The sequence below is a fragment of the Oxyura jamaicensis genome, chromosome Z (assembly GCF_011077185.1).
Source record: "Oxyura jamaicensis isolate SHBP4307 breed ruddy duck chromosome Z, BPBGC_Ojam_1.0, whole genome shotgun sequence".
NCBI lineage: Eukaryota > Metazoa > Chordata > Aves > Anseriformes > Anatidae > Oxyura > Oxyura jamaicensis.
Window position 1 is genome coordinate 29,281,012 of NC_048926.1, and position 16,566 is coordinate 29,297,577.

General features: G+C 39.2%; 1 protein-coding gene across 4 annotated transcripts in view; it reads right to left on the reverse strand.

The window, feature by feature from the left end:
• Positions 1–16,566, reverse strand: part of GLIS3 (GLIS family zinc finger 3) — a 184,729-nt gene that overhangs the window by 6,781 nt on the left and 161,382 nt on the right. For all 4 annotated transcript variants that reach the window (XM_035310559.1, XM_035310557.1, XM_035310560.1 and 1 more), the window contains 2 exons: positions 12,852–13,014; positions 2,627–2,808 (listed from right to left, as the gene is read on the reverse strand). In XM_035310559.1, coding sequence (XP_035166450.1) covers positions 2,627–2,808; positions 12,852–13,014 — 345 coding nt within the window. The remainder of the gene's footprint in view (positions 1–2,626; positions 2,809–12,851; positions 13,015–16,566) is intronic.

Genomic DNA, 16,566 nt, shown 5'->3' on the forward strand with positions numbered 1-16,566 from the left:
CAGCTTCAGACAATATTTTTCCCATAAAAAGCAGTATCACAATTCAAGTAGCTATTAGATATAAGAGGCTACTCAATCTTGCATATCGTACATTTCTTTCTTAAAGATAGTGCTTTGGGATCTCCATGAACTTGTAAATGCTCAGATTTTCTGTAAGAGAGATTGTTTAGAACTTGTTTTCTTCAAAAAGCTTTCCTGGCAATGAAACTTTTCTTCCTCAGTACAGCCAATTTAAATGGAGTTGACAAGTTTAAGACTACATAATGAAACAGAAAAATGTCATAATTTTCTGGTAGTGGACAGAGCTGAAGTGGCTATAGCTACAGAACTTTAAATTATGAAAAGGCGGGATATGAACTGTAGGAGACAGAAAATAATAGAGCTTCCCACAGCTTATATAACAAATAGTCCAGGCTGGTGAAATAGCTCCATGGTGTTCTTTTACATTATAATGATGTGAGCAAGGAAAGCAGAAATAATTTTGTTGTTGCTGAGAAAACCTGACCATGAATTCCCAAATATTTGTTCTTTAGAAGGAGAGTTTAGGTAAGCATATCAGCCACAAATGACAAAAAAATATTTTAGCATAGCTCATATAAGTGAGACAGCTGCACGCTTTAGTTGGAGGGAGAATATTCTGAAAAGATATTGTCATCTTAGAGCGACAATAAGTTACGTAGTTTTTGAAAGAACGTTTAATACCCAAATGTGGATGTTGTATTGCCATGTATTATACCTACCAAAAAAAAAAAAAAAAAAAAAAAAAAAAGAGTTCAGCTCACATTGTCTTCCTACTAATTTTAATTGCAGAGATCTGTACAATTGCAACTTTCAGCTGCTGTCTCTGCATATATAATTTCTGTCAGCAAAGTGTATTTTCAGCATAGCTTTTCCCATGACAGGGAGGCAAGCATGGTAATGCTAATATGTGAGTAAGATAAGGATTTAAGATTCAAACCCTTGAACGTAGCCATTTTTGGACCCATTTTGGAGATAGAATAAAGCTCTCACTTCAGTTTAGATATGGAGTAGGGCTTCAATACACATGTGAGATCCCCCCATACGGAGATCTATCATGGGAATTCTTCTTAAAAGGGTTTTAATGATGCATGTCATGGCTCTCCTCGGGACCCACTCTAACAGATCCAAATCATTCTTATGCTGGGGGCCCCAGATCTGGACACAGCACTCCAGCTGGGTCCTCATAAGGACAGAGCAGACAGGTACAATCACCTCCATCGACCTGCTGGCCGCTCCTCTGTTGATACAGCCCAGGATGCAGTTGACCTTCTGGGCTCCGAGCACACACTGCTGGCTCATGTCGAGCTTTTGACAATAAACAATGAAAAATGACGAGGAACAATACATTAAGAAACTTTGTTCTGTATTCTACTGAACCTTGATTATTAATGAAAATCTAATCAGAGAATAGACAAAGCCAATGACAACCTTTTACATCTATTCAAAAATCTCATGGTCTTCTTATACTAACTTGTGCTGTATAGGATTACCAGTTCCCAGAAGAAAGGTGCCTGGTTCTTGTGTTGATCATGTATGGACTAATACAATAAGAACAAAGCAGGACTAACACCTTCTTTTCTCCTCTCACTCAAAAACTCTGAGGAAATGCCTCATGGTCCTGCCCAATCAATACCCCTAGACAGACTACTTGCATCTGGGAAAGCAAATAAAAATAAATGAAAGAAGCCTTAGTTTCTCAAGATACATTTCCTATGACATCTACTATAATCATTCTCAGGAAGTCTGATCAAGAGGCAGAATCCCAAGGCCTGCAAAAGTGCACTATGCTATGTAGCTTGTGTATGTATATTTATTATATATATATACACATATATACACATATATATACATATATACACACATATATACATATATATACACACATATATACATATATACATACATAAATATATATGCATATATATATTATATACATATATTTAAAGAGTTGAGAGGCAACAGTGTTACTTTTGTCAATATATTTCTGAAATGTTAAAGTAATTACCATTCAGGTTTCATACTAGCTAAAAAAAAAATAATAAAATAAATAAATAATAATAATAATAAAAACACTTGAAAAACAACCCAATATTATTTTCATCTGCTGTTCATTTTCTTCCTGACTATATAAGTTTACTGTTGATTGAACAAAGAAGGAGAGGGAAGATTTGTAGAGACTCTTTACATAATGCAAGTGTGAATAAAATTCTGAGAGACATGTATGCTAGGGAAAGAAGAGGTTTCCATCCCACCACAATTGCAAGGGATAAAAATATGCCACTTCTTGAAAACATGGTAACACTTCATGTGTATAGTTGGAAGTGATTAGAAGCATAACAATAGTAAATTAAAATTGGAGGCCATCATGGAATTATTTGTAGTTCTCTTTCAACTGAAAATCAGTCTGAAGAGAAATTGTAACTCCATAGTAAGATGCATAAATATTAGCGAGGTTAAGAATTTTAAGAAAGCCTGAACACAGTGTCCCAGAAGGCTTCTTTCAGAAGGAAAAGGGCCTTGAAAATACCAATGTCCTTGAAATGCTTAATTTGAAGCCAAGCAGCAATGACAACTAACATCAGGGATGAAACTTCTTCCTTCTTACCTTGGATGTGGAGACTATTTGGTTGAAAGGAAGGACTTGAAGCTGACTGGTATGTCTTTAGATGCAATCCTTCAGGCTGCTGAAGACGGGGAGTCTGTGGAGTCTGTCTCTGCATCATGGGAGGAGGAACTGAAATTCTTTGGGGACTGATGTGTTGAGGAGGAGGAGTCAGAGCAACAAACCTAGGAGTTCAAAAACAGAGCAAACTATAGGATACTGCGGTTTTAAGATAAGAACTGAAGATAATTTCTACTTTGCTTAGATCAGTATAATGCTTAGCAGTTTGCATATATAAAATTTTCTAAAAGAACAGCGTAAAGCTCAAATATACAGAATGTTTGAGGTTGGAAGGGACCTCTGGAGGTCATCTGATGCAATCCCCCTTCTCAAACAGGGATACCTAGACCAGGCTGCCCATGGCCATGTCTGGATACCTTTTGAATATCTTCAAGGAAGGGGACTCCACAACCTCTCTGGCCAATCTGTGATAGTGCTCAGTCACCTGTACAGTGCTTTCTGATGTTCAGACAGAACCTCCTGTATTTCAGTTTGTGCCCATTGCTTCTTGTCCTAGCACCACTGAAAATGAGCCAGGCTCCATCCTCATTGCACCCTCCCTTTGGGTATTTAAAGAGATTGATATGATTTTCCCCAGGGCTTCCTCTTCTTCAGGCTGAACAATCCCAGCTCTCTCAGCCTGGCCTCACAGAAGAGATGCTTCAGTTTCTTCACCATCTTTAAAGCCCTTTGTTGGACTCTCTCCAATATGCCCATATCTCCCTTGTACTGAGGAGCCCATAACTATGTGCAGAACTCCATGTGTGGCCTCACCAGTGCTGAGCAGAGGGAAATCATCACCTCCCTTGAGGCAACACTTTGCCTAATGAAGCTCAGGGTGTGATTTGTTTTCTGTATGGCAAGGACACATTGCTAGTTCATGTTCAGCTTGGTGTCCACCAGAACCCTCAGGTCCTTTTCTGCCCATCTTAGATGGTGACATATCATAAGCTTTGATCACTTGGAAATGAAAACACTGAATTTCAACTTTATGATGGAAAGATCCTTTGAAATTCTGTGTGTAGGTTTTAATTCATAACTGTGGAAGGTATCCCCTCATGGGCAATTTATTTCTGAGACATTTTTAGCTGCTAATAGTAAGACTTTTTATCAGCTGTATATGTTAATAAATAGTTGTCCTTCTTCATTGTCAGAGAGCGATCAGTTCTGGTCAATGGACACTGGTAAGTTATACAGTAGATTCAGGTTTCAAATTCCAGAAATCTTTGTTGTATGTATGTTACATAGAACAATTGGGAAAAAAAAATCTGAAAACAATATAATGTATGTGAAGGCAAGTGTTAAACTGCTTCCAGATGAGCAGAGCCTGACCACATCAACAAGTTGATCTGCACTCATGTGTAGGCTGATAAGCCAGTCAGGAGAAAGAAAGCTTCAGACTGAGACTGGCGGTGCAGCTGCCACAGAAGTTCATCATTTCATTGGCATATTTTACACAGCTCTGTCACTACTGGCACTACAACGAGACATACTGCTAAGTGAGAGGATTTTATAGTCTTGTGTATGTATTTTAATTATATTGCCTTTAAACTGCATATTTAGAAGTACATTACAAATACTTGCTACAGTCATTTTTGCAGAGGGAAACCAGACGGAGAGCTGGGGACCATGCCCCAAATGACCAGACTATCCACCAGACCAACTAGATCTGGTCAGCGTAGGATCAGGAATGTCTCAATGTCACTTCCTTTCATCAGCAGATGAAAGCTGCTAAGGCCAATAAAAAGATAGAGGATATTTCTGCAGGAGAGTGGATGAATAATGATGTCATATTCCTGTTGCAGAACAGCCACTCTCTTTGCTCTCAAAAGCAGGCTGCATGCTGTGCTAAGCAAAAGTACCCATTTACCCTTCTCCCTGATGGGTGTGCTCACTGGCTGCTGCTAGGAGAGACTGATGCTTGCAGTTAACACAGTCTGACAGGATCCTAAACCATCAATCTGGTCCCTGTCCTCCTGAGACTAGACCTCACTACACTAGATGGCATTTTCTTTTACCTAGTATAAAGATTGTTTTTTCTTCACAAGAAGAAGGAAGTTGTAAGCTCACCCTGGTACAACAGAAGATATAAATCCAGAAGGAGCACTACAGATCACCTCTGGACAGGGTTGTCTAGCACGTAACACAATTAAATCCAGGACACCTGAGATATTTTACGATACAGCTCAGAATCAGTTTCTGCCACACATCATCTATATGACTTTGACCTTATTTGTTACCTATTTACTATATTTCTGGTAGATGCATAATTTACATTTATAGTATAGTGAATGTCAAAATAAACTTTGTTTGATTTACTGACTCTTCAATTTTCTTTGAGAATCACAGTTTTAGGCATATTAGACACAGATTTAAATGGTCTTTATGATGGCTTGATATTAGCTTCAAAACCACATAAATTACTTCTGACATGCTATGTAGTTGGAGGAAAGATGTCAGTACTGAGCTGTTCAGTCTTTAATGCATCAAATACTTTTTTGTTCTAGATAACTGCCACAGTGTATACTTAAAGACATACTAGGGAGGAAGAAAATGAAGTGTGTTTCACAATAATACTAGAAAATAATTTTGAGAGAAAGAAAAAAGAGTAGCTGTCTTGTGATGAAAACATCAGAGAGTTTTTAAAAAGTGCCACAACTGCCTGGTCTCCCTGAGAAAGGACTCAAGTTAGCTTTTTGCATAGCACTCACATAGAAAGACTGCTATTTGCCGCCAGAGACCAAAAACAATGCACAATAATCTTTCATTACTACTATTATTTTAAAAATCATTGGATATCATTCTCTGTGCTTTCAAAATTCATTTGTGAAAATTAGCTCTTAAAAGTAATTTTCTCTTTTAAGTAGCCTAAAACAACAGGCAAAAAAAAATCCTTTTCAAAACTCAAAATGAAAAGCACAGTATTAAAGATTTCACATTTGATTTAACATCTAAAAAATCCTCCCAATGATAATGCACTACTTTGTATAGCTAGACAGGACTACCTTTTAGTAGACTTCAGTGGTCTTTGTAATGATTTATGAATCACTTCATGAATTCCTGTCTTACTTATATGGGTGACTATAGTTATCTAGTTATATTTCCCTTCTGCCCAACAAAAGAGAAGCTTGGACTTCTCTCAGTCCAGATTTCTCCCCAAACAAACCACAGTTACTGGGGGAACTGCAAATTTAATTTTGTTTCTGGAACAATGACGACCAGCTTGTAAACGCTAGGAAATTACCATCAGGAATTGTTGCCAGGCACTGGAGCCCATGCAATCAGGAACCAGCCAGATTTGCAGAAGGGTGCTCTTCCCTATGCCTGCTGGATGCAGAATTAGAGGAAGAATGTTTTTGGAGCTTCATATAGCCTCTCCCTTTCCAACACTAGCTAGGAAAATGTGTCCAGATGGACAATGACTAGACTAGATAAGAAGCAAGATAGATGACCATGTTACCATTTTTACCAGTTTTGATGAGATTATTTTAAATGGCATATATATATATATAGAGAGAGAGAGTATATATATATATATAGAGAGAGAGAGAGAGAGTATATATATATATATATATGGTTTGTGTTAATAAGCAGTACTGGACAAGACTACACAGAAAAAAAGACTATTCTACCACTTGTTGACTGGGGCTGAGCTAAATGTAAATTACATACACAACCTGAGCAGCCTGTGGAAAGGAAATGAAAGAGGAATGCTAATAATAATGGTAGTTTATCTTAGCTGAGTGCCTTGTAGTACATGGCCAACGGTAAATGAGTGTTTGATGTGGTGGGGAAACAACCTTTTATGTCTTAGCAAGCATATGTAAAAGGTGTTCTTCACTCCTTGACTAAAGAACAGGCTTTGCTGAATTGGATGGTCATCAAAGTGCTGAAGGGATAATTTTTCTTGGTGGAGTAAACACAGAGAGCTGGGTGGAGAGAAGCCCTTTTTTGTTAAACTCCCCACCAAATAGAACTCTCATTGCAAGCCAAGACAGTAGAGGTAGGTATCACGTGATCTCAAGTTGTCACTGTTCTAGCTGGTTAGAAGCAAGGAAAGCAAGAAATGAATAGCCATTCAAAACTATACCTGCACTAAGGCTGTTTGAAGGTATTCTACTTTTCCATGGAAATTTGAAGAGTCATCACCTCAGGATTATCTTGGCTGCTGATATTTTTTTTTTTTCTTTTTTTTCCTTAGGCTATCAGTATTTCATTTGATTTCACACTCCCAGCCTCAGGAAGGTCATGAAAGTACGATTGGTCCAGCAATATTGGACATACCGCTTATAAAGGAACCTCTTGGTGGGCTTCTCCCGCCTTCACTGCTTGCTGTCTCCAAAACCACTTCACAGAGCTCTGTGTAGCTAAATAGCTATCTCTTCTGCCATGGAGGAGGGAGAGCAGGAAATTTGGTCCAAGACTGGAGCCAGCATGCTGATGAAAAGAGGGCCAAAACTAGGGAATGATTGGCTGTGAGGCAGACTTAGAAGTGAGAATGGACATAGTTAAGGATAGCTGTAACTTGCTTTATAAGAAGTCTAAAGGTAAATTTACTCTGAGCCTTTTCTGTAGTCAAAGAGAGATAACCCTGTCTGTTCTTTGACCTGTTTGACTGTTCAAGGAAAAAGAACTTAAGGCTTTTTACTGTCTCTTGGTAAATAAACTAGATTACACAAAAAATGTCTCACACAATCAATTTTTCCTTTTAACAAAAAGAGCATGTTATGTACCCAAATACCAAACAACCCTCTGGGCTGCAGGACAACAGCTCTCAGTTTAATATCCCTAGAGGTTTTGCACATTTGTGCTTTTGATGTTTCAGAGTTGTAGAGGAAAAGTGAATTTTTCTGAATTGTGCAAAAGATTGTTAGGACTTCAAATCCCATATTTCACTTTTCCTACCTAATAGTTTGCTGGGAAAAAGGTTAATTCCAGTTATTCTGTAATTTCAAATGAGTCCTGCAGGGGATTAGAAGCAAAATAATAACAGCACATTATACTATAGTAGTAAAGGCAAGTGAAGAGAATTATTTCCTTTGCTAGGGACACAAAATATTTGTTAAAAACTATACTGAAAGGAAAGGCAACTGCATCTGTGTTCAGTCTCCAAATTTGCACTCATAAAGCTCTACCTAAAATCCTGCAGGGGAATAATCCCACAGCAAGTTTCTATCCTCATGGTGTCCAAGGGAAGTTGACTGCACATACTAGTGAATTAAATTCTATATTCTTTTTATCAGTCATTAATAAGTGTCTAACAATCCTTTTCATGACTTTTTTTTTTTTTTTTTTTTTTTTCCCATGCTAAGTCCTCATGCTTTAGGAACACAGGAACTGTCCTATCAAGTCAAACCAATCCATCCAGCCCAAAGAAGGGGTAAGAGGAAGAAAGAACATCCCCTCTGACCAGCACTGCAAGTTATTTAGTGAGATGAAAAAAGAAGAGTGGAATTTGATAACCAATATATGATATGATATGATAGCCAATGTCACTCCAGTTTTCAAGAAGGGCAGGAAGGAGGATCCAGGAAACTACAGGCCAGTCAGTCTCACCTCTGTCCCTGGAAAGGTGTTGGAGCAGCTTGTTCTGGATGCCATCTCCAAGCAATTGGAAGAGAAGAACGTTATGAGGAGTAGTCAGAATGGATTCACCAAGGGGAAGTCATGATCGACCAACCTTGTTGCCTTCTATGATGGCATCACCAGCTGGGTAGATGGGGGGAGAGCGGTGGATGTCATCTACCTTGACTTTAACAAGGCTTTCGATACTGTCTCCCATGACATCCTGCTAGCAAAGCTGAGAAAGTGTGGGATAGATGAGTGGACAGCGAGGTGGGTTGAGAACTGGCTGACTGGCCGAGCTCAGAGGGTGGTGATCAGTGGAGCAGAGTCTGGCTGGAGGCCTGTGACTAGCGGTGTTCCCCAGGGGCTGGTGCTGGGTCCGGTCTTGTTCAACATCTTAACTGACGACCTTGATGAGGGAATGGTGTCTGCCCTCAGCAAGTACACTGATGACACAAAGCTGGGAGGAGTGGCTGACACACCAGAAGGCTGTGCTGCCATTCAGCAAGACCTGGACCAGCTGGAGAGATGGCCAGGAAGAAACCAGAAGTGGTTTAATAAGAGCAAGTGTAGAGTCCTGCACCTGGGAAAGAACAACCTGAAGCATCAGTACAGGCTGGGGGACAACCTGCTGGAGAGGAGCTCTGCGGAGAAGGACCTGGGGGTCCTGGTGGACGACAGGTTGACCATGAGCCAGCAGTGTGCCCTGGTGGCCAAGAGGGCCAATGGGATCCTGGCGTGCATTAAAAGGAGTATGGACAGCAGGTCAATGGAGGTGATCCTCCCCCTCTACTCTGCCCTGGTCAGGCCTCACCTGGAGTCCCGTGTCCAGTTCTGGGCTCTCCGGTACAAAAAAGACAGGGATCTCCTGGAAAGAGTGCAGCGGAGGGCCACAAAGATGATACGGGGCCTGGAGCATCTTCTCTATGAGGACAGGCTGAGAGACCTGGGTGTGTTCAGCCTGGAGAAGAGGAGACTGAGGGGGGATCTTATCAATGTCCATAAATATCTGAGGGGTGGGAGACAGAAGGATGTAGCTAACCTCTTCTCAGTGGCTTGTGGGGATAGGATAAGGGGCAATGGCTGCAAAATAGAACACAGGAAGTTCTGCACTGACATGCAAAAGAACTTCATGGTGAGAGTGACGGAGCACTGAAACAGGCTGCCTAGGGAGGTTGTGGAGTCTCCTTCTCTGGAGATATTCAAGGCCCGTCTGCACACCTACCTGGGCAGCCTGCTCTGAAGATCCTGCTTTGCAGGGGGGTTGGGCCCGATGATCTTTTGAGGTCCCTTCCAACCCCTACAATTCTGTGATTCTGTAATTTTTGCAAGGAACCTGTGAGAGGACACATCAAAATACAGGTTTCCTGGATACAGAGATATACCTTTAAAATCTTGCCATTTGCTGTGGTTGTACTGAATAAGATTATTATTTTTTCATATACATATTAAAACAAAACAAAACAAAACAAAACAGAGGAAAACAGCGCCTTTGGAAAAGAGAGAAATTGTGGACAGGAGATGGAGAAAAATTCCGTGCTTTGCTAGGTCAGCTCTGGCTTGGCATTAGACCTGTTGCCACCTCCACTCTTTAGTGTCTGTCATTTGAAGGTGTCATTTGCTCACTAAGAAAAAAAGTGCTAATGTCTCAGCAGCCAATGCTCCCAAGTGCCTCATGCCATAAAAAAATTACTGTACTGATTTCAAAACTGTTAAGGTCTCTAACTAAAGGCTTTCTTCAAGCCAGACCCTTTCACACCCAATACAAAGGGCTTTGTAACATGTGAACATCAGATATCCCAACTCCTTATTTAGAACCACTCAAAGGCTTTTGCTTCTGGAAGTCTGGCTTGGAGCTACTTACTATTTTACAGCAAAGACATAAAAGTAATATAACCACACAGTCAAATAAGCAAAAAGAAGCACCGTCACAGAACTTATAATTGTACTGCAGTAATGCTAAACTAAACAGTTCAAGTCATTTTTTCCAGCTTTATGTAGTCTCCAGACATTTGTGTCAATCCTGGCCATCTCTCCAGCTGGTCCAGGTCTTGCTGAATGGCAGCACAGTCTTGTGTCATGCTTCAGGGACACACCAGTAGGCCTGGTTCACAGAATGGTGAAAAACATACAGAATGCCATGTCCAAAGAAAAAGGTTTGACATGGTCTCATATCAGTTAATGGGCTACTGTTTGTACAAAAGTGAGTCTTAAAAAGCAAAAAGGGTATGTTCTTTTGTTGTTGTTATTGGTTGGTTGGCTGTTTTTATTATTATTATTATTATTTATTATTATTATGTGTCTGTGTGCGTTTTTTTAGCAACCAAGGAAGTTACTATTCAAAATTATTAGAAATAATTTCAAGCATTTGTCATCATCAGTTTTGTGGCACATTAGCTATTCCACATAAAAAAAAAATAATAATAATAATCTGGTTTTTAAGTTGATCATTTTTTTCATCTTGCCTCAATGCCCATGTCTTCTTCTATTATAAAAATCAGCAAAAAGGAACCCAAGTACATAGTACATATCTCCTGTCATACATATAATCTTGAGCACCATAACTACTTGCTACCTTCATTGAACAGTTGCAGTATTCAAACTAGGGGAGTACTGAAGATAAGAACCTAAGAACTGGAAGAAACAAAATGAAAGCCTGCATTTTTATTATGGATTTTTGCTCCTTCAGTGAACGAAGTTGCAACTCTCTATCTGACTTGCATTTAGTACACAGAGCTTTGTACACAGAATGAAACCAGAGGGATGTGTGCCTCATGCTTAGTTCAGTTTCTCACATTAGAAGGCTCAGTTTGGTCCACATTCACCCTTCATTACCATAGTGGAGAAAGATGGAAAAGAAGCCTTCCAATTATTTCTCTATCCCATGGCCACTGAGAGGTAGAAAAAGTGATTATTTCTTTTTGCTGCTGTAATTCACAAGCCTGAGTCTGCTGTCCATAATGGAAAGGACATATGAATGGCCCCAGGGTCAGCAAAGCTGCTAGGCAAGCTTGGACTCTGTTTGTTCCAGCAGACGTAAGCCATTGCAGGGACAAGTACTGTTCAGTCCATCCTAACTCTGGAATGAACCCAGAAATGAACCTGTAGCATGTCAAGAACTGTACACCATGAGGGGACAAATCCCCTCTTTGCCCATAAAACCTGCAGTCATCTCAATGATGAGAGGGACCTTTAAAGGTCCAGCCCAACTCAAACCATTCTATGATTCTATCGGGATAAGCAGGGGAATTGACATGTTTCAAAGACACTATTTCAGGCACTTTGCATACCAAAGTGTTTGTTTGTTCTGCTCACATTTTCACAGATACCATCACAGCCAGAAAGTGGAGTGACAGACTATTTGCAGGACCCTTACTCAAGTGAACTGTATTAGATTCAAACTGCAGACTCTGTATTAATTTTTATTTTAAACATTTGTCTTAATTTTTACTATATGTTCTGTAATCAAACCAAAACTGCTTTCACCTCTTACCAATTCCCTGAACCATTGTGCTCGTGCATCTTCCTGATACAAAGTGAAGTTACAACTGCTTTCCTCAAAGAAATATATTTGTATATCAGTAATTAAAATCTAGTGAATATTTTTCTCAGGATTATAATGGTGTGCTCTCCAGATTACTGGGATTTATATCACTGTAGATAATTAAACACTTTTAAATATATTAATAACATACTGCAATCTATAATTTAGAACAATGAAAAACAGGGAGATTAAACAAATAATGTTTTTAAGTATCCTTATGCATATAGTAAGAAGTCATTATTTTATTCACAGTGAATGTGATAGCCTATCTTGATGGCTTTTCTACTGGAAGCATCTTTGCTTACGCTTCTTCAGTCTTGTGATCTGGTAGATTTCTGTTTCAGTGAACTAAGTTGAGATCTGTAACACCATAGGCTATATAAATAATTTGAAGGGTGATGAAAATAGTTTAGGAAATGTTTAAAGATGAAAATTAAATTACTTTCAAGCAATTTGCTTTCACATCATTGAAATATCTAAAGTCATCAAATCAACAAAGGTCATGGGTTTGTACCTAACCAGCATACAATAAGTCCTGATTAGAAATTAATCTCTCAAACCAATGAATTAAAAATAAAATCCATTAATTCAAGTTTCCTCTTACATGATAGTAAAAAATGCCAAGTCCCTGCAGAAAGAGTCAGTATTAAGAGAATATTGAAAGAAAAGAGATAACTTTATGACTCTTCTACCACAAGTAAACAGAAACATGAATCTCAGGGTTCCAATTCTGTAAGGTGTTACCAAGCTCTTTTGAAGTTTAGTGTCCCAGCCAGTATGACCTTCCTTGACAAGGACATGGCTGGAGATAAAGGTGGGTTTGAAGGAAGTCCCTGTTATGGAGTTGGATGGAATGTGCACCACGCCAACATCAGGCTGATATAATGGAGCCCCTCTCAACTCTCCTTTACCATGTAAACCAACACCTAGAGCAATCATTCCCAGTGGCTACTATCAGCAACTTTCTGAACACCAGCAACTCCATTTCCACCAGTCCTGGCAGATCTGAAGGCAGTCCCAACCCAGGCTCTGTGTGGAACAAGTAGAGGGTGGTCTTACCTCTCGGAGTCCACAGCTGAGAGAAGAGGTAACTGGGAAGAAGGACGGAGAGGACTACTTTGTACGTTACATGCTGGGGACAGGTGGCTGCTGGGCTGGGACAAAGACACTGCCCCAGCCACTGTTCCATTTCGAGTTATTTGCGTGCTGGGAAACACAGATGCTGAAACCAAAAGGAGAGATATAACTTTCATCAGGCAGAGACACAAAAAATAACTAAATAATCTTTGTTGCTCCCAAATGATGCTCTCATAAAACCAGGCAGGACATAGTTGTGCACCTTGTCTTGGCAATTTTGCCTGAATAAGCTGCAATTCTTCTATAGCTTCAACTTGTATAAAATGTGTCAAATATATGCTAAGATATATTTATTAGAGCTAGTGAACAATCAGAAAGCATGGCTTTGTAAGTAGTGAAATACTTCTATGTTTTCCCAACTGCAAGCTTGAAATTTCTCAAAGACCTCAACTCAAGCCAAAATATTATTGCTCCCAGATTGCCCAGTAATATATGCAAAAATGCTAACTTAGCATTAACAGTTTCATAGTTTTCTATGTGGTTGTTTTTGGATGAATTACAAATAAGGAAAGCTTCTAAATGATTAAACTAAAAGCATTACAGCACTGCTCCCTATGCCCTAATGAGTTGACCACAAAACCTGTAATCTAATTTTTAGAAGTTCCTAAAGTTAGGCCATAAGAACCTGATTACAAAATACTTCTGAAGGTCCAGATACTCAATTATTTTTAATGAAATCTGTTTCAGGTAGTTTATGTTCACGTTGAGTGGTAGCCAAATAAATACTCCTGAATATTTTATGAGCCCTGTGACAGCCTGTAGGCTGTCTACAACATGAAAATGTGCTGTCACTGTTTGCTTGTCGTATCTTCCAGTCTTTTTCTAAAAAAAAAGTTTTGTTTAGGCCTAGTTTATAATATAAAATCAAATCTGTAAATCCTACATTATGCTAGTGAGTATATCGGAGCTAATAATTCAATTCTATTCATAAAATCCTAAAATTTAAACCAGTTTGCCAAAAGGTGAACTTGTAAAAGGTCTTCCTATGGCTAAAATACCTGCATGGATACTGTAGAAGAAACACTGATTTAGGACTAACCCCACCGCAAACCCCTCTGCAAGAAAATGACTTCTCAGGTCACAATTTTCAATGTTGGTGCCCAAGATCAAAACTTTGAGAAGTCCACCTCATTTCCTGAATCCTCAGCATACTTGGTAATGCCTCTGTTCCTCCTCATGAGCCAACCTATGTGATACACTAAGTACTCAACAGGCTAAAGAAGAGTTAAGGAAAGTTTCAAGAGTGTAATTATGCTGTAACCTCATTACAGAGCAGTCCTGGACATGTTTCAGCTGGTGGAGATGACAGGAAATGGTGGAGATGGAGGAAATCATTTTGCAAGTAAAAATATCTAATATAGACACTGTTAAAATTTAGGGAAAATAGGCATGAGCCACACTGTTGGGCACAGCTGGAGAAATTGAGACTGTCCTACCATGTGGCAAGGATGGCCAACAAAAACACCTGTGGCTGCCTTCTGCACTAGCCTCTACTGTTTGTTAAATCTTATTTTGGCCAGAGCCTCCCAATGACAATGCAAGTGACAGTAGATATCTGATAGTTGAAGGCCTTTCCCAAACCTTGGAAAGACACAGATGATGCAGATCCCACAGTGATATGAAAGATACTTTAAGCCGGAGAGGTAACTCAGTAAGAAAGGACTGGGAAAGAACCTAAAATAAGCACATTTTTTTATATATATATATATATATATATTTATTTTTATTTTTATTTATTATTTATTTTATTTTATTTTACTTTCATCTTGCACCCCTAAAGTTGCTCTGTTCACTTCTGTCTCTCAGAATACCATCCAGATGAATGCAGAGGGAAAGAAAAGAATGCCCTTTAGAAGTTACCATTTTATGCTTACATGCAGCATGGGAGAAAATATTGAAAAAAAAATTAACATTCTGACAGAATAAGTAGAGCAAATATTTAACATAAATAAGTATATTCAAAATGAACTCTGTTTATCTAAATAAAAGCAGAGATAATTTTAATTACTCCTTGCAAATATAGAGTAACCTGCACTTTTTTTTTTTTTTTTTTTTAAATAAGAAATGTGCAAGAAAATACAACAACTTGATTTTTCCAGTACTGTGATCTTTATGTTTAAAACAATTTATTTCAAGACTGTGGTAGATAAGGAGTGAAAAGGCTGGACTATAAATGGTTTTCCAGCCTAAGGTGGCAGTTGTTCTTCCCTGTCCTACCTGAAAGTGAGGATTTAAGGCAGGTACTTTCTAAGTTGTGATTACATGTTCCTAGCTAGGCCAGCCTGCAGAGGTAACAAAGGTTCCCTCAGCACTGCCAGAGATCTGGTAGCTCTGCCCCTGTGAAAAGGCTACCTGCAGCCAGGAATGGGCAACCACCTGCCATCTGCAGAAGCTTCTTTCCCTGAAACAGAGCAACCCAATGCCCACTGCAACATCCACCATCATAGCTTATCTACTACAGTAGCACCTTTTGGCTATGTTTCCCAGGAATTCCTCTGCATTTGTTTCTGTTTCTGATGATTGGACAGTACAGAGTGTAAAATAAGAGCTAACAATGTTAGAGATCAGAGGAACAGGTAGGACTTTCATGGAAGAAAAAAGCATACATTTTATCTGCAAAAATGCACTCTTCAACACAAGGTAAGTTAAATGGTTGCAGTGTGAGAGAAGAGCATTCCTGGACTCCCACTGCACCTTGTAATGAAGTTCCCAAGAGCAGCACCATGAATGATGGTGTGGGAGACTAAACAAAGCCCACAGACATCTCAACATGCCTTCTGGTGGTGCTGCCTGTAGCTGCTGCATACAGGTACGTGACATCAAAAGCACCTCTGCGGACACCCAGTGAAGTGAAGTCATGATGCTGGCAGCTGTGTCCCAGTGGAAATGCTGTTATTAAAACTTCCTAGTGTGGACATGGTGTTGGTCCACCCTACTATAATCTGGTAAATATGAGTTGAGGGAAATTGCTATTGGCAGCTATTGGCAGTGTGCAGACTTATGGCAGTCAACAAATATTGTCAGTGACAAGTAATTTCCCAAGTAGAGCTGGTCTTAAGACACTGACAGAAAAGCCTCGACACTTCTTAACAAACTGCTGTATAACTTGATCACCTTTTCTTGGGACCCCTGTGTGTAGCAAGCTTTTCTAGTGCTTTAGGTGTTAAATGTGTTTTCCTTGCTCAAAGTGTTGGCAGAAAATATGTACACAAAGGAATGCCTTTTCAGTGGCTGATCCCAGTAAACATCTGATTTGAATGGTATGAAAATGAACAAATGTTCACAGCCACAAGTATTATCACTAACTTAAGTATACCACTAGCCAGGTCCACACAGAAAGATGCAAACTTAAGTTTAAGTATTAATTAATGAAAAGCGTTCCTACAGCAAGTATTTTCTCTTTAACAATGCAAGATAAAGATAATGGTAACCCATTTAGAGTCATTTCAAAAAGATTCAGATATTCAAAAACAAACAAACAAACCAACCAAAAAACACCACAAAACCACAAAGAATTGTGGCTGCTGTTCATCTGTGTGCCTTACATAGCTCAAGCTGCATTATGATTTAAAGATGCATTCATCCTGACTATGAGCCTTGGACTGGATTATACCCACAAAGATCAATCTATTACAGC